A 16,981-nucleotide genomic window follows, 5' to 3' on the forward strand; every position below is an offset into this window, starting at 1 on the left:
CTCTTAGCATGGTCTTCACTGCGTACCACAGATATTTTTGGGTTGAATTATTTTTGTCATTTGTCTCCATATATTGCTTGATCTCTGTTTTTATTTGTTCATTGATCCATTGATTATTTAGGAGCATGTTATTAAGCCTCCATATGTTTCTGGGATTTTTTATATTCTTTGTGTAATTTATGTCTAGTTCCATACCTTTGTGGTCTGAGAAGCTGTTTGTTACAATTTCAATAATTTGAATTTACTGAGGTTCTTTTTGTTGCCTAGTATATGATCTATTCTTGAAAATGTTCCATGTGCACTTGAGAAGAATGTGTATCCTGGTGCTTTTGGGTGTAGAGTTCTGTAGATGTCCATTAAGTCCTTCTGCTCTAATAATTTGCTCAGTGCCTCTGTCTCTTTACTTACTTTCTGTCTGGTTGATCTGTCCTTTGGATTGAGTGGTGTGTTGGAGTCTCCTAAAATGAATGCATTGCATTCTGTTTCCCTCTTTAATTCTGTTAGTATTTGTTTCACATATGTAGGTGATCCTGTGTTGGGTGCATAGATATTTATAATAGTTATGTCCTCTTGTTGGACTGACCCCTTTATCATTATGTAATGTTCTTCTTTGTCTCTTATTACTTTATTTGTTTTGAAGTCTATTTTGTCTGATACAAGTACTGCAACTCCTGCTTTTTTCTCGCTATTAGTTGCATGAAATATCTTTTTCCATCCCTTTACTTTCAGTCTGTGTATGTCTTTGGGTTTGAAGTGAGTCTCTTGTAAGCAGCATATAGATGGGTCTTGTTTTTTCATCCATTCAGCGACTTTGTCTTTTGATTGGTGCATTCAGACCATTTACATTTAGGGTGATTATTGATAGGTGTGTACTTATTGCCATTGCAGGCTTTAGATTCGTGGTTACCAAAGGTTTAAGGGTAATTCCCTTACTATTTAATACTCTAATTTAACTCACTCCGTATGCTATTACAAACACAACCAAAAGGTTCTTTTTTTTCCCTCCTTTTCCTTACTCCTCCATTCTTTGTATGTTATGAATCATATTCTGTACTCTTTGTCCCTTGGGTGACATCTCTTTAGCCTTAGGAATATTTCCATATATAGGAATCCCTCTAAAATGTACTATAGAGGTGGTTTGTGGGAGGTAAATTCTCTCAGCTTTTGCTTATCTGAAAATTGTTTAACCCCTTTTTCAAATTTAAATGATATCCTTGCTGGGTAGAGTATTCTTGTTTCAAGGCTATTCTGTTTCATTGCATTAAATATATTATGCCACTCCCTTCTGGCCTGTAAGGTTTCTGTTGAGAAATCTGGTGATAGCCTGGTGGTTTTCCTTTGTATGTGATCTTTTTTCTCTCTCTAGCTGCTTTTAAAAGTCTGTCCTTATCCTTGATCTTTGCCATTTTAAGTATTATATGTCTTGATGTTGTCTTCCTTGGGTCCCTTGTGTTGTGCGATCTGTGCACCTCCATGGCTTGAGAGACTATCTCCTTCCCCAGATTTGGGAAGTTTTCAGCAATTACCTCCTCAAAGACACTTTCTATCCATTTTCCTCTCTCTTCTTTTTCTGGAATCCCTATATTGTGCATATTGTTCCATTTGGATTGGTCATATAATTCTCTCAATATTCTTTCATTCTTAGAGATTCTTTTTTCTCTCTGTGCCTCAGCTTCTTTGTATTCCTGTTCTCTAATTTCTCTTCCATTTACCGTCTCTTCTACTACATCTAATCTGCTTTTAAGTTCCTCCATTGTATCTTTCATTTCAGATATGGAATTTCTTAATGATTGAATCTCCGTCTTAATTTTGTTCCTGAGTTTTCAAACATTTTTCTGTACCTCCATAAGCATGTTTATGATTTTTATCTTGAACTCTCTTTCAGGCAGATTGGTGAGTTCAGTTTCATTAGGCCATTTTTCTTGGGTTTGTGAGATTTTGGTCAGGACCATGTTCTTTTGACATTTCATAATTCTGTATGGTGCCGACTAGTGCCCAGAAGCTCCAGTCTCTGAAGCTGCTCAGCTCCTAGAGTGAGGTTGGGGTTGTAGGTGAGTGGAGCTGGTGCCTGGGGGGAGGAAAGAGCTGTTTCTTGATTCCTCTCTGCAGTTCTTGTCTCCAGTGTCAGAGCCAGTGGGCCGAGCACACAGGTGTAAGCCTCTGCACTTTGCATCTCTAGCTGTTGTAGGTGGGGCCTCCCTCTGGCTAGTCTGATGCCAGTGCAGTGATTGCTGGTTTGCGTACTGGTGCCAGCAGGCTAGGAGGAAGGTGCAGCAGGCTGCATGTCACAGTGGGGGGCCTTGGAGCTGAGCAGCCAGGGGGATGGGTGCCTGAAGCTCCTGAAAGTTCCCAACCAGCTGGGCAGAGCTCGCCCAGGCAACCTTGTTCAGGTCTCCCCTCCCCCACATTGCAAGCTCTGTGCAAACCCCACCCCTTCAGTAGCTGCCTAGCTGCTAGGAATCCTCTCAGGCCGCCCACCTTTCCTTTGTCCCAGAGTGGCCAGATGTGGATCCCCATCCTCCACAAACGGCTGGAATCTCAGTCTCTCAAGCACTCTGCCTGTCCCAGCTCCCCAACCCCACCAACCTCCAGAGCACCACACAGTGTAGGTCTGTGCTCCAAAGCAGACCTCCAGGGCTAGGTGTTCAGCCGTCCCAGGCTTCCACCCCCTCCCCGCTTCATTTCTCTTCCTCCCGCTGGTGAGCTGGGGTGGAGGAAGGGCCTGGATCCCGCCATATTAAGGCTTTGGTACGTTACCCTGTTTCGTGAGGTCTGCTCTTTTCGTGAGGTCTGTATGCAGTCTGGTTCAGCCTTCTTTCCTGTTGCTGTTTTAGGGTTAGTTGTATTAATTTACTATATTTTCATACTATTTGTGGTTTTGGAGGGAGTTCTCTGTCTCAACTCTCATGCCACCATCTTGAATCTCCGAAAGTTAATTTTTTAATCAACTTGTTTTAAACAACTTATTTATTTTTATAGTTACAAAAACAGCAAATTAAAAATGTAGCAGAAACATTTTTAATCATCTCCCTTAGACTTTTCAACAGCTTTAGTAAGGTATAATTCACATACCATACAATTCACCCCTTTAAAGTATACAGTCCAGTGGTTTTTAGTAAATACACAGAATTCTGCAACCATCACCATAATCAGTTTTAGAACATTTTGAACATCACCCCAAAAAGAGAAATCCAATAATCATTTATAATCATTCCTCTTTCCTTCAATCTCCAGACCTTAGCAACAATTAATCTTTCTGTCTCAATAGATTTGCCTACTCTGAACATTTCATATAAATGGAATCATATAATATGTGGCCTTTTGTATCTTGGCTTCTTTTATTTAACATAATGATTTTGAGATTCATTCATGTTGTAGTATGTTTCAGTACTTGATTCCTTGTTATGGTTAAATAGTATTTCATATATTGATATGTCTTATTTAGGCATTTATCATTTGTTTGGCATTTTGGTAGTTTCCACTTTCTGGGTAATATGAATAGTGCTTCTGTGAACATTTGTCAAGTGTTTGGGTGAGCATATGTTTTCAGTTCTCTTGGGTCTATACCTGGGAGTATAATTGCTGGGTCACGTGGGAACTCCATGTTTAACATTTTGAATAAGGCCATACTTTCCTAATGTGACTGCATCATTGTGCATTCCCAATAGCAGTGTTTGAATTTCAATTTCTCCACATCCTTACCAAAATTTATTATCTGTCTTTTTTATTATAACCAATCTAGTATGTATGAAATGGTAGCTTATTGTGGTTTTGATTTGCATTTCCCTGATGACTAATGATGTTAAGCATCTTTTCATGATCTATGGGCCATTTGTATATCTTTGGAGAAATATTTGTTCAAAATCCATTGTCATTTTTTAAGTGGGTTGTCTTATTGTTGAGCTGTAAGACTACTTCGTATATTCTGGATGCTAGACTCTTACCAGATACATGATATGCAAATATTTTCTCTCAGTCTATTGGTTGTCTTTTCACTTTTTTGATAGTGAACTTTGGAGGACAAAGTTTTAAATCTTGATGTTCAATTAATTTTTTTTCTCTCTGTTTTTTGATGTCATATGTAAGAAACTATTGCCTAAGCCAGGGTCACAAAGATGGACTCCTGTGTTTTCTTCAGAGAGTTTTGTAGTTTCAGTTCTTACATTTAGGTCTATGATCTATTTTGAATTAATGTTTGTCTATAAGGTAAGGAAGGGTTCCAACTTAATTCCCTCAAATATGTATATCCAGTTGTCCCAGCAACATTTGTTTAAAAGACTTCTTTCCCTACTGAATGTTCTTATCATCCTTATGAAAAATCAGTTACCCATAGGTTTAGTTCTATTATAGATAGATAATATTTATAGATAATAGATAATATAGATAATATAATAGATAATATAGTAGATAATATTTCTATTATCCATTGGTTTATTTCTGTACCTCAGTCCTGTGTCATTTATGTATATGTCTGTCCTTATGCCAGTACTACACTGTATGATTATTATAGGTTTATAGTAAGTTTTAAAAATTTGGAAGTATGAATCTTTCTCAAGATTGCTTTGTCTATTCTGGGTACCTTTCATTTCCAGAAGACTTTTAGGATGGTCTTGTCAGTTTCTGAAAAAATAGTAGCTGAAATTTTGATAGGAATTGTGTTGAATCTGTAGATAAATTTAGGGAACATTGCCAGTGTAACAATATCAAACTTCTGATCTGTGAACATGAGATGTCTTTTAATTTCTTTAGGTCATCTTTAATTTTTTTCACAGTGTTTTGTAGTTTTCAATGTACAGGTCTTACATGAGAAAAACTTTCTTCTTCACCAAGCATTAGGCCTCTCTTAGCTGTCATTTTGATTAGGCCTAATTCTTTGACTTTGTCTTTGGCTTGCCTAAGCCCCATGTTATCAAAGAATCCAGCTAAGTTAATCCCATACCCTTGATAGCCGATCACCCTTGATGGCTGATCAGGTTCCTCATTGTCTACGTTTGATGTGTAAGTCCTTGGCCTTATATTTCACTGTTGAGTATATTAACTGGATTTGTCATATATGGCCTTTATTATATTAAATTATGTCCTTCTATGATCAAGTTTTAGAGGATTTTTATTGTGAAGTGATGTATTTTGTCAATTTTTCTATATCGTACCTATTAAGATAGTCATACATTTTTATCTTCTGTTTTATTAATGTGGTATATCTCACATATATTAATTTGTATATGTTGAACTACCCTTCTATCCCAGGGATAAATCCCACTTGGTCATGGCATATGATCATATTAATCTGTTGTTGAATTCATTTTTTTTGTTTGCCTAGGAACATCTTTATTTCTCCCTCATATCTGAAGGATAACTTTGTTGCTTATGGTAGTCTTGGTTGGCAGTTTTTGCTTTGAACACTTTGAATGTATCATTATTGTTTCCTTCCTTACAATTTTTGAGGAGTGTCAAAATAATTTCTATTTAATAGTGTCCCTCTTTGAACATCTTTCTTACTTTTCTTCCCAAGTATTTTTTATGCTATTGTAAATGTATTTTTTCTTTCATTTTTGAATTGTTCATTGCTAATGTATAGAAATAAAATTGATTTCTGTATATTGATCCTGTAGTGTACAACCCTGTTGAATTTGTTTCTTCTAATAGCTTTTTAGTCAGTTCCTTCTGATTTTTTATGTACAGGATTATGCCATCTGAAAAGAGATTATTCTAATTCTTCATTTCCAGTCTGTATGCCTTTCATTTCTTTCTCCTGCCTAATTGCTCTGGCTAGCATCTCCAGTACAATGTTGAATAAAAATGGCAAGAGTAGACATGCTTGTCTTTTCTTGATCTTAGGGGGAGTCTTTTATAGTAAATTAGGATGTCAGATGTGGGTCTTTCATAGATGCCCTTTATCAGGTTAAGGAATTTTCCTTCTATTTCTTGTTTTGTTTTGAGTGGTTTTATAGTGAAAAGGTGTTGGATTTGTCAAGTACTTTTTTGCATTTGTTGGAAAATCATACAACAAATTGAAATGATCATACGGTTTTTGTCCTTTATTCTGTTAATACAGCATATTACAATAATTGATTTTTGGATGTTGAATCAACCTTGCATTTATGAAATAAATGGCACTTCTTATGGTGTATAACCCTTTTTATATATTGCTGGATTCGTTCTGCAAGTATTTTGTTGAGGATTCTTTTTTTTTTAAGATATCATTGATATACACTCTTATGAAGGATTCACAAGAAAAATGATGTGGTTATTACATTCACACTTATTTTTGAGTCCCCCCAAATACCCCATTGCAGTCACTGTCCATCAGTGTAGTAAGATGCCACAGAGACCCTATTTGTCTTCTCTGACCTACACTGTCTTCCCTGTGACCCCACACACACCATGTGCACTAATCATGATACCCCACAATCCCCTTCTCCCTCCCTCTCCCCCGCTCCCCTTTGGTAACTGCTAGTACCTTGGAATCTTTGAGTCTGCTGCTATTTTGTTCCTTCAGTTTTGCTTTGTTGTTATACTTGTTGAGGATTCTGGGTACCTTTGATTTCCAGAACACTTTTAGGATGATCTTTTCAGTTTCTGCAAAAATAGTAGCTGAAATTTTGATAGGGATTGTGTTGAATCTATAGGTCAATTTAGGGAATTGAGGATTCTTTTATGTCTGTATTTACAAGAGATCTGTTGATTTCTTTTGCTGTGATGTATTTTGTTTTTGTTATCAGAGTATTAATGGTCTGATAGGATGACTTGAGATGTGTTCCTTCCTTTTCTATTTTTGGAAGAGTTTGTGAAAAAGAGGTATTCTTCTTGAAATGTTTGGTAGAATTCACCATTGAAGCCATTTGGGCCTCGGATTTTGTTTGTGCAAAGTTTAAAAATGACTGATTCAGTCTGTTTGTTGTAGCTCTTTTCAGATTTTCTATTTCTTCTTGAATCTGTTGTGTGTCTTTCTAGGAATTTATCCATTTCATTTAAGTTACCTAATTTCTTGACCATACTCTTAATTCATAGTATTCTCTTATGATCACTTTCATTTGTATGAAATTAATAGTGATTACTTTAGTAATTTGAGTCTTTATTTTTCTTGGTTAATTTATGCAAAGGTGTGTGTTAATTTTGTTGATATTTTCAAAAAACTTATTTTTGGTTTCATTTATTTTCTCTATTGTTCTTCTGTATTTTTTTCTGCTCTAATCACTATTTCCTTCCCTCTGTTAGCTTTGGATGTAGTTTGCTCTTCTTTTTCAAGTACATTAAGGTAGAATTTGAGATCTTTTGTCTTTGTCTTCTCAGACTGCTATAAGAAATTACTATAAACTGGGTGGCGTAAACAACAGAAACTTATTTTCTCACAGTTCTGGAGGCTGGAAGTCTGAGATCAGGGTGCCTGCATGGTCAGATTCTGGTGATAGCCCTCTTCTCAGCTTGCAGATGGTACCTTCTCACTGTCCTCACATGACAGAAAGTGAGACAGAGAGCAAGTTCTCTGGTGTCTAAGGGCACTAATCCTGTCATAAGCCCTCATGGCCTTATCTAAATCTAATAATTTCTCAAAGCCCCCATCTTCACATACCATCACATTGGGGGTTAGCGATTCAATATATGAATTTGTGGGGACATGATCCAGTCTCTAACATCAGTGTTTACTGCTATAAATGTCCTTCTGTTACTGCTTTTGCTTCATCCCATAGGTTTTCCTTTTATTAGTAATTTCTAATTTCATTCCATTGCCAATTCCAACAGCTGAGGCCCCTCAAAGTAAATTTATTTGCTCTTTCTCCTGTGTATTGGTTACACTTTCCTGTTTCTTCTTATACCTCATAATTCTTTGATGAAAACTGGACATTTTAGATAATGTGTTATAGCAACTCTAGATACTGATTCCCAACCCCCACAGTTTGTTGTGTGCCTGTTTATTATTTTGTGACTGGACTGGACATTTTTCTTGAAGTAAATTTTTCCATAGTATATAGCCTTTAATGTCAATTTTCAAAGGGAACAGCCTCGAGCATGTGCATGGTCACCTTGGAATGACAACTCTCTTTGAGTATCTCTTTTCCTGATCTTTCTGTTAAACTTCTAGCTGGTCTGCCTCTCTTGGTGTCTTATTCAGCTGTTAGCCTCTGCTAATTACAGTCTAATTGCTCTATTTTTTCCCTGACAGGTCCCTAGACATAAATTGCTCCAGTCTGATCTAATTAGATTTGGGCTCCTTTGTCTTTGAGGCCAATCTTAGATGCTTGTTCTGACCGCAGGAGAGTTCTTAGCTCTCTTTTCCCCTTGTACTCTCAGTTAAAGTTTTAGCTGGCTTGTGGTTTAGCTAGTTCTCTTGAAGCTCCTCATCTCATCTTAACTGCTTACCTTCAGGGTCTCCATCCAACCCTTAGGCTTGAATGTCCCCATACTCTTCTCAAAATAAAGTCTGTATTTCTGGTGAAAGCTCTCTATTACTAAGGCCTGCCTCTTCCCCTGGGAACAACTTCTGAGCCACTGCTCTAGAGCTGTGGATAGGGACAGTGGACTGTTTCTGTGGGAATGACACCCATGATCTACCAGTGGAGTGCTGGGTAACCATGGTTTGCCTTTCCCTGCATGATATCTCCACTCCATGAGTAAGTTGGTGCAGGGGCAATCAAGGCCCAGTATTCTTGGCTTGCCACCAGAGGTAGAGCCTCTGCCCTGTGTGTAGGGGCTTGGTGGAGGAAGAGAACCCCAGATGTATCTATCAGTCATGCCTGCCTGGAATAGAGCTTCTGCATCATGGGGCTGAGGATGGGGTGAGGTGGGAGGAGAAATGCCGCTGACTTTGCCATCCTGGGGAGAAAGAAGTCCTTGACTGGGACCTTGGGGGGGAAGAGAGCCCTTAGGCTTTACTTGCAATTTAAGCTTCCATCTCACTGAGCTAAGGGATGGAGCAGGTCATGGCTCAAATGCCACAGAGTTTTCACTGTTCTTACTGAGAGTTAGTTGATTTTCTTGTATAAATGTTTCTTACTTGCTGAATGCCCTTAGGACATTCATGGTTTTCAGAGACTTTAAATGGTGGCTGTTTGTTTTTATAATTTTGGCCAGTTATGGTGGTTTTGTTGGAGAGAGGATTGGTGGAGTGTCGTCACACTGCGATTCCAGAAGTGCACAACTCTCACTCATTTTCAGGGTTCCATATACATATATATATATTTTTTTAGTCATAGATCATACCTTTTTAATGTAGAGGTTTGCAAACTATAGTTTGTGGGTCAAATCTACATAAAGGTTCATAGGAAAGCAGTCATGCCCACTTATTCACATACTGTTTATGTCTGACAGAGTTGAGTAATTGTGACCAAGACTGTCACACAAAGCCAAAAATCTTTAGTATCTGGCCCTTTACAGGGAAAAAAACTGCTAATCATACTTTAGTTGATAGTCTTTAACAAAGTCTTTTATTACTTAAATATATAAGTGCTTTTGTAGTAAATGTGAGTTGTCAAGAATACCAACTGTAACTAAAATCAGAGTTTGCTTAATGACAAAAGTAGCAGGTTTGTAATATGAACATGATACTTTCTGTTTTTCCAACATTTTCAGATCTGGTAGCTCAGCGAGGAGAAAGATTGGAATTACTGATAGATAAAACAGAAAATCTCATGGATTCAGTAAGTATGGGATATGATAACACTTTTCAGGTTGTGAAGTAGAGAAACTATTGTTGATGGCTATAACTTAATAGGAAAATGTGTTAAATTTAATACTGCTTTTTTTCTTTCTAACCTCCATTATGTGATTTAAATTGTGATAATGAGGACAATAATGAGGAATAGAAAAAAAAAGCCACAAACCATTAAGAAAGTTTTTTTTGTGGAAAACATACTCAATATACAGAAACAATTTTTGTAAGCTTTGGAATGGTGCTTACATAATTTAGCAGTTAAGTTGCATACACTGCTGTTTCTGTACATCTTGTAAAACACGAAACAAAAGAAAGTTACCACCCACTGTGAATCCTGAAAACTGGTCAGTTCACTCAGTCTTTTGCTTACTGTGATAGCTTGAGCTTTCCTTGTATCAAGCAAGAGTCAGAGATTAGGAAGGGCCGATGAGTCTTAAAGGAATCATTGTGTCCCTGTGACCTACTTATGCTACAGTTAGATGTGTCTTTGCATTTTCCATCTGGTTTAAGTGGATGAAGGTTTTTAAGAAAGATGATAGATGTAGAGTAAATAGAAGGAGGGCATATAGATCAGTTATAGCTTAGGTATACACAATTAAAAATTTAAATGCAGAGAAATTTACACTTTGAAACTGATCAGTGAGTTTTTCAAGGTTATGAGCACAAGTTTTAGAGTTAGGCTGCCTGTAATTGAATCCAATCTCTGCCACTTAACTAGTTATGTGACCTTAGACAAGTTACTTAACCTCTTTATGCCTTAGTAAAATGGAAATGTACCTACTTCATAGTGTTTTGAGGTTTAAATCAGATAATGCATGTAAAATACAGTAAGAACCATTTAAATGTTTACTGTTATTGTCGATTTCACAGGGACATCTATTAACAGTAGGTCCTAGGAGAATAACAGTTTTTTTCATCAAACCACATGGTCATTGGAAGAAGGATGGCACCATACAGCAAGTCAAAACACTGGGGTTCTATAATGGCTCACTTTGTAACCCATTGCTGGGGGGCAAAGAGGGCAAAGATGTCTCTGATCCCAGATCTTTAGACTAAATTCTTTGGTAATTCCAGTCCATTTCTTAGCTACTCTTAATCCCTGAAGATTACCCTGTTTAAGTGGAATGGTCTGTGCTTGACTAGTAGTAGTATATATTCTGTACTTTCCAAAGAAAAATCACTTTAATTTTGTTGACTACATGAAACAGAATAATAAAAGGTAGTCATTAACTAACAGGTGTTTCTCTTTATGAAGGAATAACATACATACAATAAAATACAGCAAGTATGCTACTTTTAATTGTGCAGCTCAGTAATTTTTTTTACATATGTCTATACCCATGTATTCGCCACCGAGGTCAAGGTATAAAACATTTCTAATACATTAGAATGCTCCTTCATACCCCTTCTAGTTAATAATCCCCCAAAGAGGTAACCATTTTTCTGACTTACATCATCCTAGATAATGCTTTGCCTATTCTTAAAATGTATATAGAATCATATGTTACATACTTTCATGTCTGGTTGCTTTCACTCACCATTGTTCCTATGAGATTCATCCATGTTGAATATACTGATAGTTTATTTCTTTTTATTGTACTATTCCATTGTATAAATCTACTATAATTTTTCCATTTTCCTCTTTTGTCTTTCTGTGTTTCATCTAGGATAGTTTCTATTGCTGTTTTCAAGTTTACTTATCTTGTCTTCTGTAGTTTATAATATGCTATTACTCCCATTTCATGTGTTTTTCATCTCTAGAAGTTTGATCTGGATCTCCCATGTGTTTCCTTACCAGGTGCATGCTTTCCCCTACCTTCTTGAATATATGAAGTAGATTTATAATTGAAATGTTTATTCTACTTACATGTAATGTAAATATTGATAGACTTGAATTTAAGAAGTTTTGTTGCTCTTTGATTTTTATTTGTCCTGTCCTCTTTGTCCTTATTTTTCTTTCTTTTTCATTTTAAAATGTGTAATTTTATCACCTTTTGGTTTTTTAACTGCCTTATTGAATTATTTCTTTATTGATAAATAATTCACAGAACATACAGTGGACCCATTTAAAGTGTACAGTTCAGTGGATTTTGTTATATTACATTATAACCTTTAAAATTGTAGTAAAATATATATAACAAAATTTGCCATTTTAACCATTTTTAAACATATAATTCAGTGACATTAGTTACAGTCACAGTGGTGTGCAACCAACACCCATCTATTTCCAGAACTTCTTCACCCTAGATGTACCCTCTGCATCCATTAAATAATTACTCCCTGTTTCCTGTACCCCAGCCCCTTGTAACGTCTAATCTACTTCCTGTCTCTATGAATTTGCCTTTTCTAGGTACCTGATGTAAGTGAATTCCTGCAGTAGTTGACCTTTTACATCTGGCTTATTTCACTTAGCACAATATTTTCAAGTTTCATCCATGTTGTAGCATGTATGAGAACTTCATTTCTTTTTATGGGCAAATAATATTCCATTGTATGGCTATACCACATTTTATGTATTCATCTGCTGATGGACCTTTGGGTTGTTTTTATCTCTGGGCTATTGTGAATAATGCTGCTATGGACATTAGTGTGCAAGTATCTGTAGGAGTCACTGCTTTCAGTTCCTTTGGGTCTGTTCCTAGGAATTGAATTGCTGGGTCATATGATAATTCTGTTTAGCTTTTGAGGAACTGCCAAACTGTTTTCCGTAGTTGCTGCATTGTTTTATATTCCCACCAACAATGTGCAAGGGTACCAGTTTTTCTACATCTTCACCAACACTTGATATTTTCCATCTTTTTATTATAGCCATTCTGGTAGGTATGAAGTGGTATGTTATTGTGGTTTTGTCTTGCATTTTCCCTGATGACTAATGATGTTGAGGATCTTTCCATGTGCTTATTGGCCATTTGTACATCTTTGTTGGAGAAGTTATTCAAGTCCTTTGCCTGTTTTTTAATAGGGTATCATCAGGTGCTAATGAAACTATCTACAAGAATTGAAGAGGCCATTAGGCTGGTCAGCTTGCCCTTGTCATTCTCACAGTTATTTTTCTATCTTGTTCTCTTCTACCCATCCCCCCCATCCCCAAGGGAAGCTTTGGTAAGGTGTAACACTTGCACTTTATAGCTGAACTGGTTTTATATAGGTGATTTGCCAATGTTCAAATATTGACCTAAGGATTGTGGAGGAATTGTTACCTCAACCTATTGAATCACATGACTATATTTAGTTTTATGACTTTCATTGCTCACTACTATTTCTCATCCACATTATTTTCCTTTTTCTTGGGTTCTTTACTGTGGTTTAGTTTGTGAGTAATTGCAGGGTTTAGGCAACTAAGAAGTTCACCATATATACAGTTTAGAGGGCACAGTCCCCAAAGCTACCCTCAATTCTAATACCAACTACAAGTTTTTTTCTTCCCCAAACCTCCCACAGGTTTAATAATTTACTAGAAGGACTCACAGGCTACTATGAAAGCTTTTATACTCACAGGTGTGCTTTATTACAGGCAAAGGATACAGATTCAGCTCAGCCAAGGGAAGAAGCACACAGGGTGAAGTTTGGGGAGGTACCAAACCCAGAACTTCTGTTGTCCTGTCCCTGTGGAGTCAGGACGCATAACTCTTCCAGCATAGAGGTGTGGCAGTATCACAGAGTACTGTCCAGTTAGGAAGCTTGCCTAATCCTCATTCAGTTTTTATTGAGGTGTAATTATATAGGGATCATAGGGATGATTCACTGCCCACTTGCTTGATCTCAGTCCCAGTCTCTAGCTCCTCTAGGTGTGACCCAAATCCTGTACCCTAAGTTGGTATTTCTGGAGTGCCTAGTCCCTACACTGTCACATTGTTACTATTTGGTTTTCCCATGGCCCCCACAACAGCAAAGATTACCTCTTACGAGCTGAGGGTAAAAGTGAGACCCCTTTTTGGGCAAGGTTAAGTTCTCTAGTACACAGTGCAGTTGATGGGCATTTGGGTCTTTTTGAATTTTGAAATAATACAAATAGTGCAGTTACAAACATTTTATATGTGTCTTTTGGTGAACTTCAGCATGTATCTCTGTTGGATATACACCTAGGAGTGGACTTGCTGGGCTATTAGGGTTTTTACTGTTTATTTGTTTTAAATTGTGTATGTCGTGGTGAGAGTAGTTCAGATGTTGAGAAATTCATGTTGCAAAAGAAAATGGATAACTGAAGGAGTGATGTTCTTTGGGTTTTGGCCCTCATACAAGTACATACATATCTTTCTATGGAAACTGAACACGTTTTTATGGCTCAAAATTCCAGGATTATACTGAGCAGAAGAAGCAAATGTATTTGCAGGCAGCTGGCTTAGAAGGAGCCTTTCCTGTTGTAAGCATAAAGAGGAAAAGGATTCCAGTAGCAGGAAGAGCCGTTTCTGTTGCTTAACATCAGTCATGTGTATTGCTTCAGTGGTGAAGCAAAAGGAGGGAAGCCTTTTCAGTGGGCTCATATTGCTTGCCAGAGACCGGCGGAGTCCTGCTTTGGGGAACCAATGATTATGAATGGCCAGTCTGTAACTGTGAAGAAAGAAAAGGGGTCAAGAATGTTAAGACTTCAACAGAACTAACAAAAGTAGAAATTTAACAGGTATTACTGTGAATCAATCATATAGTCAGTGCCAGAGATCAAACAATTCTTGCTTCTTTTCTAGTCTGTCACCTTCAAAACAACCAGCAGAAATCTTGCCCGAGCCATGTGTATGAAGAATCTCAAGCTCACTATCATTGTCATCATTGTATCAGTCGTAAGTTTTTGTTCTTTTGGTGTGCGAGTTTATTTTTTCAATCTCTAAGAAATTAGGTTATGGAATTCTTTCTCAATGATTAGCACTATAAAATGAGCTACATATAACTTTTAGTGGTGAAATACATGAACCAAGCAGTAGCTTTTCTATGAAGTCACTACGAAATACTATCACTACTTTAAACCCCATTTCCCTACTGAAAATTCTTGTATGTATGTAAGGAGTCATGCAAGGCTTTTCAAATATACCTGGATATTTAATGTTGTCTCTACCAAAGTGGGAATCTTTAAAAGTTACATTTTCTAAATGACTCCATATTTTTAAATTGTATTTATATTTTCTAGTTGACTCCATTCTCTATTTCTGTTTTATCTTTTATAGTTGATCTGTTTGTGTTTGGCAACCTTGCAAAACTCTTACTACTTTTAATAGTTTTGTCAGTTGATTCTTCTGTATGCTATAGGTCAGCAGTCAGCAAACATTCTGTAAAGTGCCAGATAGTAAATATTTCAGGCTTTGAGTGCTGCATACAGTCTCTGTTACATAGTCTTTTTTTTTAAAATAACCCTTTAAAAATATAAAAACCATTCTTAGCTCGTAGACCAAGAGCTGTAGTTAGCTGACCCCAGCGCTATAGGTACATGAAATTATGATAAGTCTGTTAATGATTTTATATATGTACACACACATACCTGCACACAGTATATATAATTTTTTATAATTGCATACATATATATTGCATTTACTAGCAATGTTGAATAATTGCGGTGTCAATGAACATCTTTATTTAGTTCCTGCTTTTAATTGGAATGGTTCTAATATTTCATTTGTAAGAGTGATACTTACTATAAATTCTTGTTAGATTTTTATTGCCAAGTTAAAGAACTTTACTTTTCTATTTACATTGCTAAAAGTTTTTATCAGGGTTGGGCATTTGATTTTAGGAAATGATAGTTCTCTACCCAATGAACTGATAATGTGGCTTTTTACATTTGATATTATTGTATTCAATAACTTTAATAAATGTAGTTAACTTTCTGGAATAAATACTAAGAGGTCATTATGTAGTCTTTTAATTCATTATGAGTTCAGTTTGCTAATTATTTAGTAGTTCTCTTGTCTTTAAATATACATTAGTCTATATGCTATTATCCTATTGGAACCCCTACATGAACAGATATTGAACCTCTGGAACTATCTTGCATGTCTAATAACCTTTTTAATATGTTTACACTCCTTTTTTTGCATTGCATTCTGGAAGAATCATTCCACTAACTCTTCCAGCAAAGTGATTTTAGTTTTAGCTCTGTTCATTCTGCTGTCCAACTCTTCTGCTTATTTATTTTTCACAGCCATGCTTTAACTTTCTAAGAACTCTTAGTTTAACCTTTTTTTCATGGAACTTGTTCTTGTTAACAGATGTGCCCTCTTGAATTTCTCTGGACATATATTAAGAGATATATATTACAGGAAATTAGCTTACATGATAGTGGGAGCTGGCTAGGTAAGTCTGAAATCTGTAGGGCAGGCTGTTAGGAAGGGCAGGCTGGACTTGTAGGGCAGGAGCAGAGCTGTAATTCACAAGTAAAATTTCTTCTTCATTGAGGAATCATCAGCTCTGCTCTTAAGGCCTTCTGATTGAATCAGGCTCATTCAGATTATGTAGGCTACTCTGCCTGATTTAAAATCAACTGATTATGAGCTTTAATCAAATCTACAAAATACAGCAACACCTAGAGTAGTGTTTGATTGGATAACTGCACACTGTAGCCTAGCCAAGGTGGTAGATAAAACTGACCTCACAGAAATACAGTTATGTTTATATGTGATAGATTTATTATTTTTATTTTTAAATGAATTATATAGGTATGTTTTAAATTTTCATTTCAAATGTGGTAAGTGTTGATAGTTATAACCCACCTAAATATAAGAGCTCTTTGGAGTCCTAATTTTTAAGAGTGTAAGGAGGTCCCAAACCAAAAGTGAGAGCTGCTGGTCTAAACAAGGGTATGTGCTTTTCCTTGGGAGTACTTTGTGGCTGGACAAAGCAGCCTTCCCTCCCTGTCCTCTTGTCATTTGCAGAAGCCCAAAGTTAACTCTGGGCAGGTACCTCTGACTCAGCTCCACTTCTCAACTCCCCCTTGAAGGTCCTCCACCTTAGACAGCTGGGTCTACCTAACAGAGAGGGGAAGCCATAGATCTGTGAATGTTATACTGGAAATTATGCCATGGCCTTGAATGTCTTCTTGCTCAGAATACTCAGGTGGTACTTTCTAGGCTTTCTCAGGTTACCTTTTTCTTTCTTCTTTGATCTGAGAATTTAGATTGATTTGTGAAGCTGGATTATTGTTAAATTCAGATTATATTTATTACTTATTACATGCAGAAGACTGCTCTACATGCACTATCAATCTTTGCCATAAGGTGTTGTCACTTTAGCTTGTACTTCAGCTTTAAAAATCCTTGTATTTTCAACTGTGGCAGATGGCTTTATATCCAATCAGATTATCTGTGTATGTGCATGTGTGTGTGTGCACGCCCGCCGTATGCA

The 16,981-nt window shown here is 36.7% G+C and overlaps 1 protein-coding gene across 5 annotated transcripts in view; it reads left to right on the forward strand.

Annotated features, from left to right (window-relative positions):
- Positions 1 to 16,981, forward strand: part of LOC118929498 (vesicle-associated membrane protein 7) — a 74,584-nt gene that overhangs the window by 44,141 nt on the left and 13,462 nt on the right. For all 5 annotated transcript variants that reach the window (XR_008995368.1, XR_008995367.1, XR_008995365.1 and 2 more), the window contains exons 6-7: positions 9,571 to 9,638; positions 14,338 to 14,430. Coding sequence is in view for 1 of the 5 variants with exons in the window: in XM_036919653.2 (XP_036775548.1) it covers positions 9,571 to 9,638; positions 14,338 to 14,430 (161 nt within the window). In the remaining 4 variants the exon portion in view is untranslated. The remainder of the gene's footprint in view (positions 1 to 9,570; positions 9,639 to 14,337; positions 14,431 to 16,981) is intronic.

This window comes from Manis pentadactyla, chromosome X, assembly GCF_030020395.1.
Source record: "Manis pentadactyla isolate mManPen7 chromosome X, mManPen7.hap1, whole genome shotgun sequence".
Lineage (NCBI taxonomy): Eukaryota > Metazoa > Chordata > Mammalia > Pholidota > Manidae > Manis > Manis pentadactyla.